Source organism: Maniola jurtina, chromosome 1, assembly GCF_905333055.1.
Source record: "Maniola jurtina chromosome 1, ilManJurt1.1, whole genome shotgun sequence".
Classification (NCBI taxonomy): Eukaryota; Metazoa; Arthropoda; class Insecta; order Lepidoptera; family Nymphalidae; genus Maniola; species Maniola jurtina.
The window spans coordinates 6,484,896-6,511,878 of NC_060029.1; the positions used below are offsets into that span (position 1 = coordinate 6,484,896).

Sequence of the window (26,983 nt, forward strand, 5' to 3'; positions counted from 1 at the left end):
TTCCTTTACCTGTGTCGTCAAAAAGGGACAACTCTTGTTGACTCTAAGACGCAGCGATACCGAAATCCAAAATTTAAGAATTAGATTCTAGGAATGCCAAAGCAACAAAAATGCTTGCTTTAGTGATTTAGGTAAGAAAACAGACATTGTAAAACATTTTAAAGTAAGATAATTAGAATGTGCACACTTTTCAATTTTTTAAAATTTTGATAATTCAGCACCTCCCTTAGATTTTTGGCAGCATCTTTGTAACGACAAGGAGCAGATGCAAGTTTTATACCAATTTGCAAACCTTGATAAGTGTACAAGTTTTTAAAATAATGGTACACTTCGGTGTCATACATTTTTTTTACAGGAGATTGTTTTTAATTTGGGTTGTCTTAATCAAAGAAAATTATTTATTCGATTCGAACATTTTTTCCGAAACAAATAAAACATTATTTACTAAAATGATTTTCATAATACATGGGTAAACTAATAAACAATATTTAACAAAAATCACATCTAAAAATATTATTTATTACAGATACAGCGTTAAAAAAACTGATTTAGGATAGAAAAAATGGACAAACTAAAAAAAACACAAAAACTTGGTCACCCTTTGGTTTTTTTTTAAACTGATCAAATTAGTTTTAGATAATTAGGTGATGTATCTTCCGCTTAAGTTTGATCCATTATTTATGGGACACGCTGTATTTATAACTACAAACTTGACATTGGCTAATCACTGGTGTAAAGCCAGACGAGAGAAAAAAAAATTTTTGTTTTGGTTAGGTTTTTTGGTTCTTCATAACCTAAAAAAATCTATAAAATAGGTACGAGAATATTTAAATAAAACATATTCTAGCTTTGATTCTTTGTATCTTGTGTAGATGGCCACAACTTTATCATTATGAACGATATTCTTAGGCCTGAACTGTTGTGGATCGAAGGGAGATGTTACAGAGTGAATGATTCTACCAAGGAGGTTTCAACGCTGCAAGAACATGATTTATATGAAATTGGTAAAAGATTTTTGTGAAAATAAATTTTTGATAAGTACATAAAAGACCTTTTGGATTTCTAGAGTTTGTTAGATCTTCACAAGGTGATGATGCTGATTTGATTTTGAATTTACTCGATTTATCATTATCATATACTAAAGAGCAAAGGATTTGGATAGAAGCATAATATATAAAGTTTAGAAAGAAGCGCAGTGAACTCTAATGGTACACACTTTAATATGTTTATTAAGTAGGTATACTAAGTACAAGGAACAACAAGTTGTTTGGTAAGGTAGTTGTAGCCAGGAGGCTCTCATTCAATGTTGTACACTGAATCACCCGCTAAGGATGCAGGGGTAATGGATTTTAAGAATTTTCACTATTTTGATCACAGATGCTCCTTATAATGAATTTGAAGAGAATGACACTGATGATGTTGAGTGTGAGGTTGTGCAGGTGGATGGCGGTCGATTCTGCACTAGTTTCCATGTCTCCAAGTAAGTATTGGACCTATTCCCAGGCCCCAAGCTCTTTTAATTTAGGAATTATTTAGAACTTCTAAGTGTCCAAGTTTTTAATTATTTATTATTGTGTCGTAGAGTGGATTTAATTAAAACAGCCCTACTCTTAATTTAGTTTTTAGACTCCACTTTGGAGTTACAAGCTGTCACTGTGCCTGCATCAAGATCGTTCAAGGTATACCGAGATGGACCATGAAAAAGTAACAGACATACAGACAGACTTTTAAACATTTATAATATTAAGTATCAAAGTATGGATTCTGTGGTTTGAACCTACATATTGTCTGATTTCAATCTGTAATTCGCACCCTTAAAATTATAGATAAGGATTTCAAATTTTAGTTTCAAATTTGCTGACAAATGGGCTGACCTCATAGGTCAAATCCTGCACTTTTGTGAGAATTTGTAGGTTGCTTATTTAGATTATTGACATAACAAATTTATTTTTTAATTGTGTAATTTAATTAGTGTAATTGGATTATGTCCCTTCTAATTAAATAAATAAATTTAATAATAAATAATAATAATGATAGTGATAAAATGACTTCGGATAACTGTTACTTTCAACTTGTATGAGATATTATTATATAAACCCTTCCTACACTACAATGGGTCTATATTTTATTATGAGTTGATGGAAATGGTCATTCTAAGTCATTTTATCACTCAAACTCGAAATCCTTAAATTTTGAATTAGGTTTCTATAATTCTAAAAGTGCAAAATGTACTGTTGAGTTTGAGGCATTAATTTATTTATCTGTAATTTTATTTTGCTTACAGACATTATATGGGATCTATTATAGGGAAGAAAGGAGCTACTATAGCAAGAATCGGCAGAGATACTAGAACAGATATTAAAGTACCAAGACAGGGAGAAAACAAAGATATTACTGTATTTGGCCCCAGTGTTTCAGTAAGCTTTACTTTAAAAATACTTAAAATAATTTCCTTGATAGAAAAAAAACGGAGCACTGCTCAAAACATCTTGATTTTAAGGGTTCCGTACCTCAAAAGGAAAAACGGAACCCTTATAGGATCATTTTGTTGTCTGTCTGTTTGTCTGTCCGTCGTGTCTTTCAAGAAACCTATAGGGTACTTTCCGTTGACCTAGAGTCATGAAATTTGGCAGGTAGGTAGGTCTTATAGTACCAATACAGGAATAAATCTGAAAAGGGCGTATTTGTGGTTATATCATATAAAAAAAAAATGATTAAAATGTGTTTCAATTTTCAAGTAAGATAACTATACCAAGTGGGGTATCATATGAAAGGAATTTACCTGTACATTCTAAAACAGATTTTTATTTATTTTTATGTATAATAGTTTTTAATTTATCGTGCAAAATGTTGGAAAAATACCCGAGTACGTAACCCTCAGTGCGCGAGTCTGATTCGCACTTGGCCGGTTTTTTAGTTTTAATTGGAATGGAAAGGATAACAATTTTAAGGACAAAATTATTAATAAATTTGTTTATTTTTAAAACACTTTAAGTAAGTATAACACTTTAAGTAAGATTTTATTATCCCATTAGTGGCCAAAATAATTGCTTTATTGCAATTTACAATAGTTTTCTCAGTACAGTAAATAAATCTATCCTTAGGCTTAGAATAACCACCTATCCTATTCACATTTTTGTTTGGTTCTGGCTGCTGGCAGTCCTGGCTTCACTCTGTAATATTTTTCGTATCATGAAAATCACAGCAGTTACACACACCATAAAACATATTATGAACTTATCTACCAACCAATATATTTTTTTTTACTGACGACAGTCTCCGTCACCCACTCCTTACAAATGTAGTTTTTGGTTCTCATTTAAATATCGATGTCTGCGGTTTGTCAGATTTCTGTAAAAATAACTAGTTATTAACAGGTTTAAAGATTTGTATGTAATTTCTGGAGACTGTACATAACTTTGAAACTGAATATTTTTTCAGTTATCTGGAAAACCATAGACATAGTTCCTAGAACATAATATCCACAAAATTTCATTGTCTATGATTGGTTTGCATTAAAATGAGCCAATCACGTTTCCGGTATGTGAGCTCGCGCGCCCGCAAGGGCGCGGGAGAGGCACGTCCGAGGCAATGGCCTCCTGCATGCGGGGTCTTCCGCCTGGCGTGACTACGCCAGGGTCCTTGGGTTGGCCCATGGGCCTACGGGCTTTCCTCCTCAGTGAGGAAGAGGGAGTTGAGAGCGGTCCTCACGCCGTCGTGGTCCGACCTAGCCGGGTGGAACCCGCTTGTGGGAAGCCCAGCTGGGTGGTCGACGTGTGCGGAGGACGCGCTCCGAGGCATCTATGTGGCGCGGTTCTCTTCTTCCTCCTGTCTGGCGTCCTTGGTAGGCTGGGCCTCACCGGTGAAGGCGGCGAGTCGTCGCAGTCCCTCCAGGATGCGCAGGAGTGGGTCTTCCCCGCCATTTTTAATGGCGTGGAAAACGTCTTCAAGAGTCTCAAACGCCACGGCTTTGATGGCCGCGACGCTTGGTTCGGCGGTCCTTTTGGGCTGGGGCGGGATCCCCTCGGCAGGTCTGGGCTTCTGCGCAGGCGGCGGCGAGGGTGCGCGGGTTGGCGATGTCGCCTTCCTGCGGCGACGACCTCTCCTCTTTCTGGCAGGAGCTCTCTGCGTGGCCTCTCGTGGCTTCGGGTCGTTTGCAGGCGTCCGTACCCTGGAGCCGGTGGTCTCGGTGCGCGGCGGCGGTCTTGGGACTGTAGCCGCGACAGTGCCCGCGTGTCTGTTCCGTGCCTCCTTGCGGAAGACGGGACAGCCCACGTGGTTTGCGGGGTGGCTGCCTCCGCAGTTTGCGCAGGTCGCCGGGTCCTCTCGGGGTCTTGGGCAGTCCCGTGCGCTGTGCTCCTGCGAGCAGATCACACAGGCCTGGCGCCTGTGGCAGTGCGTTGAGGCATGGCGGAAACCCTGGCATCTGTGGCACTGAGCGGGACCCTTCTTCCCTCTCCATGCCTCGATGCGGATTCCCCCCATGCAGAGCAGCTCGGTGACTTCGTACACTGCTGGAATCGTGTGTGGGGTGCGGCGGAGCATGGCGAAGAAGAGGCAACCTGGTCTGCCCCTCCTCGCCCTGATCTGGCGCACGTACTCCGGCTCGAACCCCAGCTGGCGGAGTTCGTCTTCTATCTCTGCCGGCTCGGTGTTGAAAGGAAGGCCGCGGATTGCGACCTTCAGGCTCCTCTCGGCCGGCAGTGAGTAGGAGAACCAGGACACGCCCTCCGTCTTCTCCAGGGCGGTGAGGTACCGCTGGACGAGGCGGAATTCCTGGTCTTCCTGAGGCGTGAATCTAATACCCTTTCCATAAGGGCGAGCTGCTGGGTTTCTACCCAACTGGAGCTTAATCTGTTTGATGTGGTGCGTCCAGTTGGGCAGATTTTCCACGATGAGTGGCGGGTAGCGAAGCTTTCGCTGTTTCGTCGGGGCTGGGCCGCTCGGTGGCGCGCCGCCGGAAGGGCAATCACGTTTGTTTGCAGCATGCTAAGTTTATAACCCCCACCCCCCTACCCCCGCCCCACCCCACCCCCTAAATAATGTTAATTTTGATTACAGAATGTCAAAGCAGCATTTAGGAGAATTAACCTTATCGTTATGTCATCAAGGATGAAACAGGCGTTTACACACTTTGTATCTATTCCTATAAACTCTCCAGAGGTTGTGAGAAATTTTGAAAATTTTAAGGTAAATTGAAGAGTTAAATAAATTATTTACATAGCCTGTCTATCCCTGTACCAATTTTTTTTAAATTAACAATAGCGTCAACTGTTAGGTGAGTTCTGCCGCCCATAAACATTTGCAGCACCAGGGGAACCGCTAGTGTGTTGCCGGCCTTTTAGGAATTTGTTGATCTGTCTCTTGAATAACCCCATGTTGAAATCTAGTGGAAATACAGGTGAAGGTAGTTTGAGTAAAAGCCTAATCCACGCGGTCGTACGAAGTTGCGGGCATCAGCTAGTATTTTATGCTCACTTTCACCGAGATTTGGTGGCCAAACTTGTCGAATTCTGTTCACTAAAGGTGCAGACACACTACTTGTTCATGATGACGAAGTAGTATGTTTGCAGGAGAGTGTACTTCGCGAGTGTCCGGGCATAGAGGATTCTCTGTTCATCAAGCCGGGTAAACTGCACATAACTGTTGGCGTGATGTGCTTGATGGACAACGAGGAACGACTCGCCGCCTCCAAGCTACTCACTGAAGCTAGGGACAAGTATATTATGTACGTATGTAGTTACATTATACAGTTTGTTTCACGCAAAAATATTATTACAAAAAACCAGATAGTCGAGGCTTTTTTTAAAAATACATTATAGGCACACGCTTGACCACAATCACACCTGATGGAAAGTGATGATGTGGCCTAAGATGGGACGCATTTGCCTAGAAGATGTCTATAGGCTCATATTATATTCGTACTTTAAAAAGCGAATAGAAAATTCCTTCAAGCAACTACTGTAATAAAATTATTATAAACTAGATGATGTCCGCGACTTCGTCCACATGGATTTAGGTATTTTAAAAATCTCATAGGAACTTTCATATAAATCGAGTAATCTAAGAATCCGTGGGAACTTTTTGATTTTTCGGAATGAAGAGTAGCCTATGTCCTTCCCCGGGATGTAAGCTAACTTTGTACCTTTCATCAAAATCGGTTAAACTTTTGGGCCGTGAAAAGCTACACAGACAGACACACTTTCACATTTATAATATTAAATACGGAAATATGGATACATAATTTAGTAGTGTCTTAAATAGGTAAAGTGTTGTTTCAGGCCCATGCTCGGAGACTATTTGCCGTTTAACATCAGGTTGAAAGGTTTGTCGTACATGAACGACGACCCCAGGGCGGTGCACGTGCTGTACGGCTGCGTGGAGGAGGACGGCGCTCCGGCCGGCGTACTGCAAAGGGCGATCGACGCGGTGCACGCACACTTTTATAAAGCGGGTATAACTTTAAGACGATAATCTAGTTGTAAATCCAAATTTTTTCGTAGTCCGTAAGCATTTGCCTACATTTCATTCTTGAAACATTGTTTCGGGTGATAATGTTTTTACCCCCTCCCAAACGTTTACACAATTAGACATTTTTGATCTCATTAGATTCAATAGGTATACCTTAATCTAGGCTTGTACATTTTATTTTTTTAGCATTTTAGTTTAGTTATATATAAAAAAAAAAAAAACTCAATTAAAACGTACGAGCATAGTTCTTCATTACATCTTACTTGTTTGCCTAGTGCGGGTTTTCCAATGCTGTGCTTTGTGGTGCAAGGTCGCCATTCCTACACCTTGAGACCCCAATGTTTTTTGAACTATGTTTCCTGCCCATTCATTGCCACTTCAGCTTCGCATGCTGCTGTTCTATGTTGGTTACGGATATCCTCATTTCCGATTTTATGACTTTATTTGATGAAACTCCAACCATTGCTCTCTCCACACTGGCTGCATCTTTTATACTTCTACTACTTCACGCTAAAATACCCTATATCTCTATAATACTCTGGAAATTATATATTATATATAATACTCTGGAAAGCAAGCAATCTCTATACCAAGTAGATGATACCCGCGACTTCTTCGGTGTGCGATCCCGTGGGAACTCTTTGATTTTCCGGGAAAAGTAGCCTGTATCCTTCCCCGGGATGCAAGTTATCTCTGTACCAAATTCGGTAAAAATTCGTTGAACGGATGGCCCTTAAAAAGCTCAGACAGACACACTTTCGCATTTATATTATTACCCTGGCTATTGTAATTTTTTAGGTTTCATGGAAAGGGAGTTCAATCGCGACAGCGTCAAAATGCACGTTACATTACTCAATTCAAAATTTAGAGAGGAACAAAAAGAGACGGGCTGCGAAGACACTGATTCGGCAAAATCAAGAAACCACAGAGAATCCTTTGATGGCTCCGAGATCCTGTCAAAGTTTGCAGATTACGACTTCGGTGTGACTGAATTCAGCAATATCCAACTGTCGCAGCGCAGCACCGTGGGGCCTGACGGGTTTTATCAGCCGACTTGTGTCGTTTCTTTTATTGATACGAAGCAATAAAGGTTTTATTTTCACGCTATTGTTTCATTTTTGATCTTGCCTTATATAATACCCTCAGAATAAGCAAGGGATGGCTCTTTCAAAATCAATGTTAATACCCTTGTAGATGGTACCTACGTACATTTAAGGAATTAAGGAACAAGTGTAAATTAAAAATTTATAACACCCCCGACAAGTGAAGGTTACAGTAACTAGAAAAAAGCTGATAACTTTCAAACGGCTGAACCGATTTTCTTGGATGATAGCTAAGAACACTCTCGATCAAGCCACCTTTCAAACAAAAAAAACTAAATTAAAATCGGTTCATTCGTTTAGGCGCTACGATGCCACAGACAGATATACAGATACACACGTCAAACTAATAACACCCCTCTTTTTGGGTCGGGGGTTAAAAATAGTCGCAAACCATGGCATAATAAAATAAAAAAATAACCGCCACGCGTGTTCTTACACCGTGATGATTCGCTAACTTAGTGGCCATCACTGAATGATAGTCACCAAGCTCACTTGATATTTATTTTTACGAAAAATTATTTTGATACTACTCAGTAAAGCAGCAATGCAGAACCAACCAATGTCGAATGAGTTGGGTGGCTATCATTAAGTGTTGATCACTGAGTTAGCTGACGCTTGCACATGTACCTTAACATGTGTAAGCATCAACCTAAATATTTCGTTATATTATTTCTCTTCTCACATGTAAGTATCTATCCAATGACGAGGGTTATTCGGATGGAAACTGAAAGTTCGACGTCTAACCCGCTACGCTCGCAGACAATGAGGTACCATCTGTACTAGATGTTATGCCAAAAACTGGCGGCTGGTGAACAAGGACCAGTCCTGCTTGGTTCATTCAGTAAACAGCCAATGGACCTGCTTTTTTACTCTGACTGTAACTGTCTTCATCACAAACAAGGACGCGCATCACATAACAAAAAATTAAACAAGTATATTAGTTTCATTAGTATTTAGGTAAGGGCGCTTTATTTATCTACTCCTGATCATAGACGGAAAATTCTAACGGACGAGTAATGGCCTGGGTACACTAGAGGACGGGACGGCTGAGGATTTAAAATTATAATTGAATTTAATATTTATTTAGTTGGAAATAAAGTATGTATTTTAATGCTCGGAGCTCTAGAGAAAACGCTGCGATGCTCCGAGGTCAATCACCGAGCATTGAAATATACTTACACCTTATTGCGATTGTATAAGTATTAAATTCAGTTGATACCTTTTAAAATCCTCTGCCGTCCCGTGCTTCAGTGTACGCAGGCCATTCGTCGTACTAGTGATATCGTAATTTGAAAGTATCTCGTAAACCTGTTTATATACGGTACATGGGTAGGTAACTACGAACCACATAACTTGCACCCTCTTGTAGCCTCGGGTTACTTGCTTCCTCTACATGTTATAACTTATAACTCAATGCCGGCAGTCTTTGTGGGCGTAGATAATCTTTCCTTTGTGTAGGAACCCACAAATCGTAATATCAGTCAGCCAGAGCTATTGAGGCGACTATTTTAATCGGATGTTGCGAAGGGTAGTTTTTTATGAAAGACGCGGACAGTTCACTTTCTAAATAACCCTTACGGCGCAATCATCAACACTGAATATGTGATTAAAAGAATTTAGAATCTATCATGGATTTAGACCTCCCAAACTTTTCCTCCAATCACACGTCAACGTAGCAACGAACCGACGCGCGACGTGGTTTTTTGCGTGAATAGGAAACCTATAACTAACTTGTTTAAGATCTAGAAAGTAACATAAGCTACTTTTTATACCGAAAAATTCCACGCGGACGAAGTCACGGTATATCTAGTATATTATACTCGCATTAGAATTTATTCATGTGCTCCTACTGACGAATATACTATACCAGACCATTGATGTTAGAAGCGCCACACCGACGAATATATCTATCCTGCATAAAATAAAATAAATGTTAATGTCCAGTAAATAATTTGTATTACCTAGTAAATAATAAAATGCTTACTAATATTTACATAGAGTCAAGAATAGGTATCGATCAGTGATATTAATAACTAGCTTTTTCTTGTGACTTCGTCCGCCGTTGGAGTTCATTAAAATAGATACCTGCTTTCTTAATTCGACATTGTACAGCAAAATCTCAAGTTTTTAGACTGTCAGTCAGTCTGGTTATCTTTTTACAAATATTAATGATATTATAAATCATAAGAACACAAATAGTAGGCTACGCTAACAAGTATGAAAATATGACGCAAACTGAAAGCTATGAATTGGTTAAAGCAATGCGTAGAGCCCCCGTAGCTCCATGGCTACGGCGCGTGACGATGCCGCGAGGGATACGCCAACGCCAGTCGAGACGCATTGGGTACGGTAGGCGCCTGCCCGCCCCGCGTAGCATAAAGCTTAAATAACCTTGCGCGAACAGTAAAAATAAGTTGTGTATTTTATCACTAAATATTGTTAGTGTCTATTTTCTTTCAAGGTAAGCTATTGTTATATTCTTTTATCTGATACTTGAAGTAGGTATTCAAAGATTTAACAGTTTTAATAGTAAGAGAGTTATTATTCATAAATCGTAATCGTAATATGTAGGGTGTATCTGTAAGTAATAATTTTAACGATGGTGTTATTTAAGAGTAGAGAAGCGAAAAGTAATACAAAATATATAATATTAACAAAAATATTTAATAAAACTAGTATTCTTAAAAAAAAAATGTACTCATAAAGATAAAACTATAATTATTGAAAAAAAATATTTATCTAAGAAATTATCTGTCTTTTTTTCTTTTTTTCCATATTCTGTAGCTGCTGTAATGTTAATTGGATAAAAATGTTCAAACATTTGAAATCCTGCAACAACTATTATTTAACGCGATAGCGATTGCTCGTAAACGTTGAAATATTATGTATTCCGTACGCTTCAGTTGCTTGCTTCTAAATATATCTACAGAAAGAAAAGGTGACCAACTCACTGACTAAATTATCTATCAATGCACAGCTCACACTACTGAACGGATCGGGCCGAAATTTGGCATGCAGATAGCTATTCTGCCCTCCTCAAGCTAAAACGTCGTTAACCAACATTTGGTCAAATTCGACTTTTTAACACTATCTTACTCAGAATTTTTTTTTCTATCGACCAATCTAACCGGTATTTTCCTAGCTGCTGTAGTTTTTGATATAGCAATATGAAGAACGTCGTCAAGTAACTACCTGTTTATATAATAACAATACTTAAACGTATTTAACTGACATTGCCAGTCTAAAATGTCTCTAAGCGGCGTTAATTTTTATTGCTACAAGGTTTTTTTCTTAAATTCCATAGCTTAAATGTCTTTAAACGAAAATGCTAGACTAAAATGTCTTTAATCACACATAAACGCGTTACAGTTTAGTTATATTTTGCAAAAAAATATTGTTTCCTAGACTGAAATGACTCTATCCCGCAATACATAACTTAAATGTCTCTAACTATTCCCGCATCTCGCCAGGTTGTAACTTTATTGTGTATTCGTTTGTCCGTACATCTAACCCAAACAGTATTGATATCAATGCAAAGAACGTTTAACGAACTTTTATTAAACAATAGTTACATTTCATAAACGATATAAACCTTCTGAATACGGTACGTCAAAGAAAATGTTGCAAAAATCCTCATTATAGGGACCACGACTTGTTTGAACTTCATGGGCTATAAAATGGCCAGTATAAGTAAAAAATAAGGTCATTCACCATCCAAACGTTGAAGAGGACACACAGTTAACGTGTGTCCTCTTCAACGTTTGGATGGTGACTGCAAGAAAACTAACCCTCAAGGTGGACACTACTGCTGAAGAAGCCGCTCAAGTGGTTGTACTACTGCGATCAGGGATGCGACAATGTGATGTGGCACGCCAACTTAATTTGAGTCGTTTTTCCGTGCAGCGGGTATTCAACGGTTTCAAGAGACTGGGGGCTACATCCGGAGGCATGGATCAGGTCAACGATGCTGCACATCCGAAAGAGACAACCGCTTTATTGTGATATCTTCTTCGCGCAATCGATTCCTTTATGTCGTTAAGCTGCAACGGCAGCTCCGAGAAGTTCACAGAGCTACAGTGAGCACGTCTACGATTAGAAGAAGGTTGCGAGAGAAGAAAATTGCGGTCCGCGTACCTGCTAGGGGTCGGAAATTAACTGCATAGCATCGCAGGGAAAGGTTGCAATTTGCCTGTGAGCATGTCAACTGAACCCTCGACCAATGGAGGGCTGGACTCTTCTCGGATGAGACAAGAGTAGGTATCTTTATTTTGTTATGACGGGCGAAAGAGAGTGTACAGAAGACAAGGCGAACGATTTGCTCAGGCTTGCATAGAAGAAAGAGTAGAATATGGCGGAAGATCGAGCATGTTCTGGGGTGGCATGTCAATCGACGGAAATACGAACTTGTGTGTGTTTCCCGGACTGGAGGAGCTCGTGAACAGGGATCACTGACTGCTCATCGGTACATAACGGAGATTATTATAGACGAGCATGGGCACTTTCGGACTGACGCTCTTTCAATTGTTGTAGTTACCGTTACTTTCATTGGAAAACCTCAAACATTTATAAACAATGCTAACCTAAAACGTCGCTACGGTGCGATCTTTTGTAATAAGCCACATTTTAGTTTAGCAAGTCTCCCCAAAAAACGCTACTGTAAACAAATCATTTCTATTCTTCTAGACTAAAATGTGTTTAAATTACAAGAACCGCATTTAAGTGTTTTGTTATTGATAGTTTTTAGGATCATAACCTAACATATAATGTCGTTAAAGTCTTTTAGAGTCATTTTACTTTAGGAATTATATAACTTTTTTAAGTTCCGTAAAAAGATAAAAAAAGTAAATGCAATCCAAGCCATAAACGTCTTAAAGGGTAATCTAACGACATTTAAGTTATGTAAACATAAGCCATTGTTAGAAAAAATGCTAGACTAAAAAGCCAAAACTCTCCTGCTATAATTATTATTTACTCTAGAAACTTAAAAATACAGCTATTCGAAAGTGCTCTGTTTGCTCTACATTTCTATAGTTTCAAGTTTTGTATACGTTTATTAGTTATCAAATGGCATCATTTCTTTTTAAATTTGCGCTTTTTTCATCATATCTCGAAACTTGGTTTTGGTAGTTAACGACACTTTAGCTTTAGGACGGCAGTATTATGACGTAGACATCCGCAAAGAAATGATTTTTAAAATTTTAGCCATCTGGGGGTAGTATATGGGTTTGAAATTTGTGTAGACCACTACAAATCAGTATCACCTTACAAATATTGCTTATAAAATATCATGTAACTCTACGGCAAGATGATGAATAATTAAGGTAGGTACTATAATATGTATATGCGATGAAAAAAGTAAATAATCTAAGCGATAAGAAATAAGGATGTCAAATTTGCATATAACACAAGCTAAGTACCACCATCTGTGCTAAGTACCTAGATATAGTTAAAATGTATGCATTGGAATGTAAATTACGTTTCTGTAGGGGGAAACCCCCTCGCACGCTATCCCCCTTCTCGTACAGTCTTACACAGGTTACACTCCGCTAACAAATAGAACCAAATGTCGAGGGTAAAATCAGTCAGTAGGATATAAAAACCAGGAACAATTTTTTTTTTAATATGTATTTTTTATTTACAAACTATTCCATTTCTTTAGCAAGAGACATAACTGGGTCAAGGTAACTGAGATAGGCACTAGTCAGATTTTGACCTATTTTACCAAAAATATACTAGCTCAATAATTGAATGGTTTTTTTATTACAATGTAAGGTATATAGGTATTACCTTCATTTACGAGAGATAGGTAATTACGCCTAATTAATTTATACACCTTTTTTGAAGTGCCTTTATATTTTTTTGATAAGGTGTATCAGGTGTATGTAATTGATATAATTGATCTTGATAGGTCTAATAAATAATCTAGAAGTATTATGAAGTTAGATCTACTTCCTATGACTTACCTAATCTCTTAGGTCTATTTAGAATGTCTTTTTCCCTTATGCAAAGTTAGGTACCTATAATCAATTCGGTTGGAGAGCTTTCTAAATAAATCTGTTACTTACTTTTAAATAGCAAAGCTCAAAGAAAAGCAATTGAATAAAGGCATCGGTACCTAACTTTGTACAAGGGAGCAAGATATTACTGCTCATTTTGAAAGTGTTTTTTTTTTTCAATTTTATTATTATTCATTCGATAGATTCGATGTAATTTTGTTTTGTAGATAGGTTTATAAACTTACGTAGCACGTAATTAGAATAGAATCAAACCAACTTTTGAAATGCTTTGGAATCGTCGTAAAATCTACCACTGGTTTGGAATGCCATTCCTTCCGAAAAGAATCAACAAGAAACTCGGTGGTTGCTCTTTTGAAATGTTCCATTTACAAGACTAAGCCATACTGTTAAGTAAATTACAATCCCACGTATCTATTGCTGGAGCGAGCCAGATCCACGTATACCATTACACCTTGGTAAAATCATACCTAAATTGACGACTTAAGGTTTTATTGATATAAGTACATGGTAGGTATAGGTTAATGTGCTCAATTAATGGGTATAAGTTAAGAAAGGGGCGTCCCGTCGCATGATGAATGGAAAGGGTCCGGGACGACATCGATCCGACCAAGCCAGGTTCAACCCTCTAGATATTAATTCATAGAAAGGTAAATGCCCATTTTTGGCCAGAGTGAACTAGGTTTGGTTATCAATGCGATAAATACCTACTATAAAAATACTTTATATTTAGTATCTAATTTAAAAAAAAATTAATGTTTTATTTTATTTCTGTAAATTTTTATTTTTGTCCTTTGGCTTTTTATTTTATTATTATTATAAAACATGCTGGTAGGTACCTACGTAGGTAAGTATGTAGGCGCCGCAGAGGCATCTACTGATTGTCGTTCACCTTGGGCAGCGATCTATGGCTCCCAAGCGTAATACGCGCGGGAATGGTGACCTCCTGCGAGCAAGTGCTCGCACTGAAAGAGCTGAACGGGAAAGAGAGCTGGATCCCAACGCTCATCCCAAACGCCGTAAACGCCAGGGGAAAATGAGGCGCCGATGTGCGCACTACCTCGTGCCGTAAACGAGGACCCAACTACACAATAGGCGGTGGCACCCCGTAGGGATCCAGTCATGTGATGGTATCGTCGAGACGACACAGTTGTATGCCAACTGCGTTCCTGTGTCGTCTCGTCATGATGCAGACCAACCAACTCCTGAAAGGCCGGCAACGCATTGGCGGTTCCTCTGGTACTACAAATGTTCATGGGCGCTGGAACTCACCTAACATCAGTTAGCCAGCCTGCTTGTTAGCTCGCTATTTTTACAAAAAAAAATAATTACAAAACTACTGAACTATAAAACTAGTCGTTTTTTTGCAACTTGAATTTTTATATAGGCTTTAAGTTTGTCTGAGTTCTATGTCCAAAATAGTGCTTGTTTCTTTATCAATGCTGTCAATCCTAATGTCTGAAAATTCTTTCATTGATAGCTCTACGTACATTGGCCAAAATTCTTTTGTTGACTGGGAATATTTTCTGTTTGGCTTATCATGTAATGTTACGTAGGTATTTTAACTTAACCTAGCTGATCCGCCCCGGACTGAAATTCCGAAAATCCTTCCTTAGGATAAATAGGACAATAAATTATTGTAGTTTGTATTGATGTCATTATTTACCTAGGTAAGTACCTATAAATAAAGATTACTCGCACTTTGGAAGAAAAACTTTCGGGGAAATCAGCATATTTTAGAATAAATTCCGGAAAATGTATATCTTGCCGATGCGGCGTTGTTGAGTGGAAGAGATAACCTTTTTTAGGGCGTAGACGTATTAGCTCCTTTGAACAAGGAACCTTTTTTCATCAGTGGAATATTTTGTTACACTGATGAAAAAAGCTTCCTTGTTCACTACTATAAAGATATTTTTTAGATGTTATTTTTAAAAAAGTACCTACTAATCCAGAATATCTATCTATTATATTTTTTAACCCATACATAATTATTATTGTGAAATTTTTAATAACCTAAGGAGGGTAAGGAGCACGACCAGGGTATTAAAGATAGGTGAGGGCTGCTCAAACAAAAAATACTCGAAACCTCTTCTAGTTTACAGTGATCTGAAAGAAAATCCAAAATGGCGGATTCAAGATGGCTGCTATACAGATCTCAGAAAGTAATAAATATAAACGAGTGGTGTTTCGGCAGAAAATAATCCGGACCTGAAAATCTACTGATGAGCAGAAAAAACAAAATGGTGGAATCTATTGTTCCCTGTGAAAGATATGACGACCAAACTAATAAAAATATTTAATTTGGACAAGGTCCACATTTTGAAAAACCAACTCTGCATGCTCGCGGACCACTTTGGTGGTCCTACTAGTTATAGCTATAGACAATAGACAATTGCGAGAGAGCGCTAAAATTAAAATGAAATACTTTTTCTAGTTGTTCTTTTTCTCTGTCCATCTCCATTTTAATCTAAATGTTCTTCCTCTTTGAAACGGTAAGATGAATAACTACTAGTTTTTTTAGATTAGTAAAAAAATGGTGAGCCAGAGCGAAGAACATATTTTTAAGTTTTAATTTTCTTGGAAAAATAAACCCTTATTTCTCACTCAAACATAATGTTTGTAAGTATTCAAAGAAAATAATGATTATGAATTATAAGATTTGTATTGCGTCCTACAGCAGTTTACGCCTTTCATAGGTAGGTTTTCGTAGGTACAAGTAGATAGTAGGCATACATACAATAACGTAAAAAAAAATCTACAAAAAGAAGCATTCATTAGGCTTATTATATGTTCGCTTTATAGGTTCCGCCCATAGATATATTTGGATTTCTGTGGTTCCGCCAATGTTGAACTTAAAGTTGTCAAAGCTACTTACGAATTACAGCGATCCTTTTCAATAATTCAGTATATTATAAAGTTAAGATCAGCTCATCTTACCTTTGATACTATTGAGAGGCATAAAAGCAAACTTACTTGGATCTTTCGTTTGCGTATTATCTCTACCCTTTCCAGTTGAGCAGACGGGTCCTATTATTTGCAGATTTTAGATTATTTTAGCTTAAATGAAATAATAATTTATAGAATATTAAAGTACAAACGTAGTGAAACAAACGGAATTGTTTGATTAAGTAACCGCAGGTTTATAATACAGTTAAACAGGTTTAATTAGTTATAACTCATTCATAAAAAAATGCTTCGATCGAAAAAATTATAATATGCATTTTCTTTTATGCTTTCGTTATCCAAAGCAAAATCAACGAAAATTTTTTATGCGGCTCTACCTCAAAAGCTTTTAATTTTCTATTTGTGTACGAAGCATTATGCAGTTGTTTGAATCATGCTGACTGCAAAGATAAAATTTATGTTCCGCAGAAATTATTCGTAGGTATATCAAAATGCTTCATATTTGACTTAACTTCACTATATTCGTTGCCTTTTAGTTTTAGGTAATTACAGGTTATATACCTATTCCACTTGCGCATTTTGCATTATCACTTACCAGGTTTGATTGCAACCAAGCGGTAGTCAAATAGATTTAAAAAACCTAGAGTATTGGCACCAAATGCTTATATAAGTAAAACTTATTTTTATGTAATTTTAGTTAGAAATTTAGCTTTCTAAAATTGGTTACTTATTCTTCGATTCTCTATATCTATCTACAACAATTAGTAGGAATATTGAGTTTTTTTTAACATTAACTATAGCTCTCCACTGTCCATAATTTGATACCCCAAACAATTTCGCTCCCTCGCTTGCCTCGCTTTAGGGAAAGGAAATTTGTCTTTCCTTTTTCCCTCGAGGCATTAAAAAATCAATAATTCAGCATGTGCTTACCACACGTTAAAAATAATCTTAATACCACCTTTTGAGCTTACTATTTTTGATTTATAAGTAAAAACTAAACAAGTTTACGGTATCCAGCACATAGTACATTAATCCATACATATCCCAATAAAATCTTCACCATAATAGAATTAATAGTTTAACTATGAGTAGTACGACGCAGAGACAGAGAGAGAAAGAGAGGGAGAGAGAGAGAGAGCGAGAGAGAGAGCTACTTAGTACTTAGTTATGGCAAGTTAAGTAAAGAATTTATGAACTCTCAGTTCTCGTGAAGATTGTAACGATTGAATTCTGCTACTGCCGTGAATTACGTGACTTGAATTACGACGACGCTTGATTGTACCGCAGTTTATGTTTCCATAACAATCGTGTTAAATTATTTCCTTTATTTATACTTATCACATATCAATATTTAGGTATACTGGTCTAATCTTGAGGGAAGCTACGGCTGTGGCTAGTTACTACCCAACCGGCAAAGCTGTACCGCCAAGGGATTTAGCATTTCATTACAGTATCCGATAAGGGCTACCGATGGGTTAAGTAAAAGTGCTTATACCTCTTCCAAGTTAACCCGCTTCTATAGACTGCATCATCACTTACCACCAAGTGAGATTGTAGACAATGGAATAAAAAATACTCTTTATATGTTCATAAATTTATATTTATAACGATTTAAAATAATATTTATACTATGTATGTATTACAGATATAACTAATTATTATCATTGAGAAATACAGATTACATTCCTCCTACCATCATCCTACAAGCTAAGCTGATTCCTAGACGCATTGAGTACGGCATCTAGCTACAAGGGTAGGAAGCTACGAATGGCTACGAGCCTACGAGCTACGAAAGTTCGAACCAAATAGGTGTTTAGTTATTAATACAAATGTTTGAACCATCGCTCTAGCGCCATCTCTTTGAAGGCTGTTAAGCCTTGGATATGGTGCTTGGTGGGTTGAGAGAACTAAAAGTATTTTCTTTACTGAAAGCTTTTTAAGGGCGACATCTCTGTAAAGCGCGAAGCTCTGTTTGACCAATGAATGCTATCTAACTGGCTACAATAGAAGTAGGAGGCAGCATTTTCAGTCATATTGATATATGAATTAGTAAAGCGTAAAGTTCACGGAATTGGTATATTAAAGTAGAAATGAAAGGAAATGTATTTTCAACGGCTTATAAAATATAGCATCATTCAGACATTTACATCGAAAATATTATACGGTAAAAGTAATCAAGTTTTAAAGGTTCTTGCAAAGATCATCATATATTGTTTCTGCACATTAACTAAACCTTTTATTTATAATGTAAGAAATATTCATGTACGTTTCCTTTTCAATGAAATGAATATAATTGAACTGTCGCAATGATTACAAGTTCGTTCACAAGAATAACTATTAATAGAAAATAATATGTATCTAGAGCAAACACATAATATCGACTAACTCTTTATAAAAATGATTAACAATGTTGCAGAGCATGATAAAATAATAAAAACGTGGAGGCTTTTAGAAAGGGTTCGTAAAGAGGTTTTATTCTTGTTTGTATTGTATAAAGAAAAAAAATGGAAATTTTCAATGTCTGGCTTGCATGAAAAGCCGGCGCGACGGGTGAGCGGGTGGGTGCCCTCGCCACGCGATCATTTTGCAACGACGAGCGTGAGGGGTGCACGTTTAAGCTCACCGCCTAACCATTCTTTATACTTGCTATATCTCGCTAAGTTGAGTGACGTAAAACATTTGTATACCTAACCGTGTATAGTGGTCGTGCATCGAAGACGTAGCATCGGTGCGTTGGAGCCTGGGACAGCGAAATTGTAGGATAACCTTGCTTGCTGCATTTATTATTCAGTGGCTGCGCTGAACTATGGCCAGGATGGCGCCCTTTACAGGTACTGTTCCTAAAATAGAATGTTTTTACTAACTTCTGCATACTGAGAGTACAACTCCTATATCCAAGAATAATTTCTAAAGGAATCGTGGAATAATTGGCTGCGCATTACGTTGCACAATGTATGCTTTCATGACGTTACAATTTCGAGACGCAGCTCTTAGAAATGGATTTTGAAAAAAAATTGTAGGTATTGGTAATTTTTTTGAATTAATTTTCTAGCCTTATGATCTGTATTGATAGCGGTTTATTTTATAATTGCAATTTTATCAAAAAATGCATAAGGAAAAATTATTTTTGAAATTCCTTCGGACCTAAAAATATTTACTACCTATATTTAAGGATTTATCGGTACAGATGTATCTGTTAAAACCTACCTATAATATTGTAAAATTATATAAATACTTAGGTATCGATAGGTAGACGAACCCTAAGGATAAACTTAAATGGGTTAGACGCCCATTTAAGTTTATCCTTAGAGTAATCTTGGGTAACCTTTTTCTTAATCAGGTAGGTAAGTAAGTTGTTTTTGGCCAATGAAACGATACAAACTGAAACTTCTAGTAAGAATAATTATATCTTTCAATAGCTATTGATTGGCTGTAATTGTTGCTTCATTGATCGGTTCATTAGGTAACCTAAGTCAATGTTACGAACTGGACACAAAATATTATGTTATTTACCCAATAAATGGGTTTAAATTAATCTGAAGGTACTAATAAAGTATGCTCGTATAAGTTTAGTATATCTCTAAATAAGAATAACTGCTTTTAATTGATTGTTAAATAACTTCTATCTATGCCCTAAAACCTGAATAAACCGCATAAAGTGGTATAGATAACATAAAATGTGCGTGGGCCAACAACTGAAAATAGCACTGCTATATTATTTTGACCTACGTTGTAGCAGTATAAGAACAACACAGCAATCACTATAAAAAAATACACGACTAGATGGCAAAGGGAAATATATGTTCAAAATACAAATGCCACTCGACTAGAACCATACTGACAGCTGGCAAGTTTAGATTACAAAACGTTATCATCATCAGTATCTGAACCCATCGCCCCATGACTGAAAACGGATCTCCTCTCAGAATGAGAAAGATTACAAAGCATAGTTCAATCCAAATTACAAAGGTCCAGTTTTTATATCTAGGAACGGATTAAAAGCCTTTAGGATATTGAAAGGCGGTGCTTGGTTCTCTCAAAATATTCTTAGGGTTTCATTCTCGGTTTATCGCTAAAAAGCCACGCTAAGCTTGTATGCTATTAAATCCTTGTTTACGGCAGCATATCTTATATTCTTAGAATCTGCGTTCTAATGATAACTATTGACTTCAAATGTTTGTTTTTAAACCCCGACCCAAAAAGAGGGGTGTTATAAGTTTGACGTGTGTATCTGTGTCTGTGGCATCGTAGCGCCTAAAGTAATGAACCGATTTTAATTTAGTTTTTTTTTGTTTGAAAGTTGGCTTGATCGAGAGTGTTCTTAGCTATCATCCAAGAAAATCCGAATCAGCCGTTTGAAAGTTATCAGCTCTTTTCTAGTTCCTGTAACCTTCACTTGTCGGGGGTGTTATAAATTTTTAATTTACACTTGTATTATAACTTTTTTAATACAACCCCATCGATGTTTTACATTCTTGAGTGGATAATAAAATTTGTTGAATATCCGATAAAATGAAACCACGCGCACTTTTGTGTTTGATAGACAGCCACTCGTAAAAAAAAAACCACTATACCTACAGTGTAAGTTGTAATGTAATATATCGGGGTGCCTAGTGGGAGATTTTTAACCTATTCGATCGCGTAAAAGTTAACTGCGTTTTGTATGGAATTGAAACAGCGCCATCTAGTGACAAGAAGATGGCGCTGTTTCAATTCCATACAAAACGCAGTTAACTTTTACGCGATCGAATAGGTTAAAAATCTCCCACTAGGCACACGGATCTAGGTCAGGTATGGTCACAGTTTAACAATGGGTAGGTATAATGGCCGATTCTTGTTGGTTTATTCATGGAATAGCGCTGGAACAGTAGGAGATGTGACTGCTTAAGATCGAGTAAAGTGGGCTAAGAGTATGTTGGATAGCGGACCCACTTAGTGGGTTGGACTCGCACACGAAGGGTTCCGTACCATCGTACAAGGTGTTATACTATGTACTTTTTAATTTGTATGGCAGCCATTTTAAAATTAGCTAGCTTGGTCTTTTATTAGTTGTTATTATATTAGAAATACACACTCTGTAAAATTTCAACTCTCTACCTACTGCGGTTCATGAGATTAAGCCCGGTGACAGACAGATCGACATGACGGACGGACAGCGGAGGCTGAGTATCTAATAGGGTACTTTAGCTTTTGCACCCTTCGGATACAGAGCCCTAAAAATTATCAAAATATTATGAAAAAAACACTTAAGTATACTTGTACATTACTTAAAATATCCTAAAATTCTCTAATATTTATGGCTGCAAATAAGGTAAGTATACTCTCAAAAATCGCTATTTCGAAGATACAGATCTTGCGTACATTTTGGCCCCTTTTTCTGCAAAATAAAGGAAGTTCTGCGAGTGAAACAAATAGGTATAGCCTTTTGATGATTATTACGATCTTGCGGAGCTTGCTCAATCACCGGCACGATGACATCGAACGTTTTATCTTTGTCGTAAAAAATAACTCTTCCCATTGGAATGGTAGGTATATACTAGATATGCTTCAGTGCTTTAAAATATTACCCTCAACCATCTAAAATAGTGTATGTTATCCGAAATAGTGTAAATTTAGTTTAGTTAAAGAAGGTAAGAGTATCAGAACAGCTTTTTCTTCCAAAATTGTTACAATAAATAATATCAGCGTGTCAAGACTGTTTTTATCTATACTTTAGTCATTCATTTATGCTGAGTACTCCACTCAGTGAATGGACTGGCGAGATTCGTTCAATGGTTTATTCAGGGACTACATTTTATTCAAAATTTTATTTTTAAATTTGAAACGGCACTGCTGTATTAATTAAAATTGACATGGTTTTAAAAAAATGCTCTGAATGGTTCTTGTATGCTCACTGAAACGATTCTTCAGCAACTTGAACACGTTATTACAGAACAACTAGGTACTACAGTTAGCTTGCTGTAATTCCGTGTTATTTTGTTGGAATAAGTTTAGTTTCAACGACTCTATTGATCCATTTCGACTTATCTGATTGAATCGTAACGATTATATTATGTTTCTTTGGCAACAACGTTTTCGTTTCGATTTCAGTTAGTGATAATGCAATTGAACTTAAATTTTAAGTTTAAGAAATACTACATGCAGACCTGCTTGTATGTACCTCCCAGATGACTATTTTCTTTCCTCAAGTTACCTACTTAGTTTCCAATTAGTTTTGTAGTTAGAAAACTAGGTGAAGCTAAACTGAATCATTCAACTAGAAGGAAGTTGAAGGCTCGATAAAGAGTATATGTGTACGTATAGTCAAAGGCCGTAAGTCGTGTAGCACCTTAATAATCATATTCGCGTGGCACGGTTATGCACATGCGTTAAGTGTGTGTGGCGTGTTTACAGAAAAAAAAGGTCATAAGTAGGACAGGTTTATGATGATAGTTTCGCGGAATTGTAACTCGAATTCTGAGGCTGACCGTACCATATCCACCTTTTATACCTATACACTCCCTGCGGTTCTTGCGTCGGTGTGTGATCTCCTTTAGTCGGATGCGTAAAAAAGAGCTACGGAACGGTTGTAAGGAGTATTTACGACCCGACCGGTCCATTTACTCTACCTTCTCTATATCGTGAGAATGAAATTTACTTATGCGATGCATTTTCTAACGCCCGCTGGGAATGTGCCCTGATTTATTTCTCTTTAGGTATTAAACTTAGTCAAACTCAACAAAATAAAATTGATACAGGGTTATGTAAAAATTAAGGAGAGAGTAAAACGAAGACTTTCTAACTACTTAGCACATTTTTTAGAAATCAGCAATAAGCACAAAAACATAGTTTTTTTTTTGCAAGCAATTTTCTTGGTATAATTTACTTATATTTTATAAGTGTTCTTCTGGTTTGATAAGCATTTAATTTTACTATATTAATTCGATTCTACACTACTTATAAATTATAGTTACAAGTACTTACCTGTCTACGTTATTATATTACGGTTGTAGCGTCTTTTGGGCCACTAAAGAAATGATTGATTACTGACTTGGAAAAGCCTGGCTTTCTAACACAACGAAAGAACATATTTTTAAATATAGATTTCCCTCGAGTTCGTAAGTAGTTAGCTACCTACATAATATGCCAGTTTCTAAAATATTTTTGAAATAAAATAAGGTTATCAGTACTATAACTACCTATTACTATGTAATTATGATTATAACGTTGGTAAGCGCTGCTTTGTTTTGAATAACTGCTTAGGTAGCTAGGTAAAAGCAAATTACCTACGTGTTTAGAGCATTCTGTACACACTTGGCCGGCTGTTTTCACAAAAAGCGTCTGAAGTCAAGGTAGGTAAGTACATATTCCCTAATTGGCTCGTTTCTCTGCACGTCTAGTTAATATTTCTTTGCATTGTATGAAATTTCAACGAATATGCAACACATACATCTTTATATATATGTATATAATTCCTTGGAACTGCATATTTAGATCTTCAATCCTAACTTCAAAAAGCCGCGTTAAACACGTTCCGTCGCACGTTGTGTATGCTTATAGGCATATTGTCAAGGCGTCATAAAAAAGAGAAGACAGGTTCGATCACTGTGATTCGCCATAGAGAAAAGGTTTCCAGGTCCGAGTGGACGTTCCCTAGAAGCGAGATCATTCCTGTAAATCAAATGTGAAGGAATTTAGTAAATTAAGAGAGGTTTGCGAAGTTTACAGTGTCGCTGAAACACTGACCTCTATTAAAATGGGCATTTCAGTGCGCTGAAAGTTGTTATCCATCAATGTAGTGGCAGTTAAAGTAAAGAGGGAAAGGGCGAAGGCGCGCCGGGTCACGCCATCTTCACTCGCTGTAAATAACCACTAGAATAGGGACACCATACACTCGGTTTATACTAGACCATCGACCTACTGCTATTTCAAATCAGACGAAGGCTTACTGACTGATTTTTTTCATGATTCTCTGAATGGATTAAAAATAAATATCTTGATATCTTTCATTCAGTGATGATCACTGAGTTAACGTATATTCCCCTGATCTGTATTTCAGTTAAAAATTAGCCGCAGAAACATTAAAATATAGTTATCCAATCCAAAAATTTTAGGTTTGGCTGCAACTACTGGAGGAATGTCCTAAGTATACTGCAAGAGCTATGGCGGCCCTACGTTATCGTCGGGCGCTAGGTCACGCCCGTACTACATTTTTAGGGGATATAAATGGCGTATAATGAGATATACCTATGTATATGCATACTTTTTACCATCTCATTCCCCCTTCCCCTTCTACTTGGTGGAAAAATTGTGGTAGAGCTTGTATTTGCGTATGGACAAGAATAATTAAGGTCGGCCCGAAAAGAAGTAACCTAGAAACATTTTGGCCTTTATTGTAACATAAAGCGAAATTGGATCGTGGTATTAAATCAAAAGTTTCATTAAAGTATTATTATTGCAATACATTTTCAGTACCTACCAACAACTCGCTGCTCCGACCGCTTCAAATTGATTTTGTTCCCGAGTGAACTTTTTGATTGTTCAGGATTAAAAGTTATTGCATTTGTAGAGTTCCGTATTCGAAGAGTGCTTAAACGGGAACATATTACATACTAAGCTTCAGCTGTCTGTCCGTCCATCCGTTCGTCCGCTTGTCTGTCTAGTGGGCTGTATCCCATGAACCGTAATAATTGAGTTGAAATTTTGACAGAATGTGTAATATTTCTATTGTTCTTATATTATATTTCAAAATTACTTAAATATTTCATGAAAATTAAACAAAAAATCTTATTTCTTGTACGATCGATGGTGGTACTGAATCCGTCGTGTGCGAAACTGACTCTCACTTGATCTGGTATTATGGCGTAATGTATGGGTGCTAAGTAACTTACAATAATATGAATTAAGTATTTTCATTATTAAACAGTGTGTTTTCCAACGTGTACTAACGCAGTTACCCTGTAGAATAAATAGTAGGTAAGCTTTGATATAGGCACTTACGTCATTAGGTCTTGAAGAATACCTTAAATGAAGTTTTTCCTCATACCAGATAAGTAAATATACTTATAAAAATTTCTTAATTATTTTAGTTTTAAATTATTGCTACATAAAATACATGAAACTCGTCATTTAGAAAGGAGATAGGTACGTACAATTTTATAATGTGAATTAATTATTTTTTAAATAGGCTAACATTTTCTACGTCGCTCTAGCACTGCTTGAACTTTTAATAGGACAGACACTTCAGCACCACTCCTTTGAAGTTGAGGACGATGTCTTTAAGTTTAGATTTTTATGGTTGAAATAAAATGTTTTTAAATTGTTTGAATTAGGACGTGAATAACTTGCTTTAATAAGATATATATGCTTCAAAGGAACCTTTTGAAATAGTTTTTAAATATTATGAAAATCAAATAAGAATACATTCTATTTAAAAAAATAATATCATAAATAGGTTTTACTCCTACAAACAAATTCCGTTTTTACAGATAAAATATGACTTCCAAGTTAACCTGCTTGAACTTTAGACTGCGTCACCACTTACCACCAGTGAAATCGCAGTCAAGGACTAACTTGTAATGAAATTGTAATAGAGCCTCAATAGCTGAACCGGTAAAGGAGTGGACTGCAAACCGAAAGGTCGACGGTTCAAACCCCGCCCGTTGCACTATTGTCGTACCTACTCCTAGCACAAGCCTGACGCTTAGTTGGAGAGGAAAGGGGAATATTAGTCATTTAACATGGCTAATATTCTTTTTTTTTTTTAAATCATCAACATCCATCATCAAAGCTTAGGCCAGAGTCCACCACTCTGGCCAAGTGTGGATACCTTCACAACCTTAGAGAATGTTATGGAGAACTCTCAGGGATGCAAGTTTCCTCACGATGTCTCTACCGTAATAAACTTAGCAAATAGACTTTGTTTATTCAGAGCTAAAGGGGACGGAGGATTCGCATTGCGTCTAAATTGACTACACTAAACAAAGGCTGTAACGCCGCACAATTAACAATTATATCGGGGAATTACTTCATTTGAAGGCCTTTTGTTCACTTGTTACATTATTAACAAAGCAAAATGATACTAATTAAATATTGCATTTTTTGGAAAACAAGCTAAAAAAATTTAGGAAAGTTTTTGTAGTTACAGTTAATGTAGATACTACATAGGTAGACCTAAACCACTACAAAAAATAATTTTGTGCCTAAACCAACTTTATATACCTACTTATCTGTATTTTAACTTAAATGAAAATTAAATTAAAAAAATATATTATAACTTACAACTTTTGTATTCAGATACAATCTGAACTAAACTAAATTAAATTAAATCTAATTCTAATTAAACCTCATCGAGACCAAACCAAACTAATTGTTTCTCCAAGGTTGACCCGGTTGACTCGACAAAGAGGATTTCTCATCAGCCTTAATTCGGTTATTATAAACTCGGCAGTAAAAACGCTAATGTATTAAAATGGGGCAAGTTTTATGACTAGTGGGTGTTGAGCTTTAAAA

The 26,983-nt window shown here is 36.9% G+C and overlaps 2 protein-coding genes across 4 annotated transcripts in view; both read left to right on the forward strand.

Moving 5' to 3' along the window:
- Positions 1-755: 755 nt before the first annotated feature.
- LOC123868705 (activating signal cointegrator 1 complex subunit 1) lies at positions 756-7,579 on the forward strand. Its single transcript, XM_045911269.1, has 7 exons — positions 756-1,004; positions 1,378-1,480; positions 2,285-2,417; positions 5,062-5,190; positions 5,574-5,728; positions 6,282-6,454; positions 7,270-7,579. Exons 1-7 carry the CDS (start codon positions 893-895, stop codon positions 7,557-7,559), a joined length of 1,095 nt encoding a protein of 364 aa, XP_045767225.1. The 5' UTR covers positions 756-892; the 3' UTR covers positions 7,560-7,579.
- A 2,348-nt stretch (positions 7,580-9,927) lies between these two features.
- LOC123868574 (schwannomin-interacting protein 1 homolog) overlaps positions 9,928-26,983 on the forward strand; it is a 40,530-nt gene continuing 23,474 nt past the window's right edge. Inside the window, exon 1 of one of the 3 annotated variants that reach the window (XM_045911156.1) lies at positions 9,928-10,035. The gene's annotated coding sequence lies outside the window, so the exon portion shown is untranslated. Of the gene's footprint in view, positions 10,036-19,055; positions 19,324-26,983 lie in introns of those variants that run through there. The other 2 variants (XM_045911161.1, XM_045911146.1) reach the window with 2 other exon arrangements.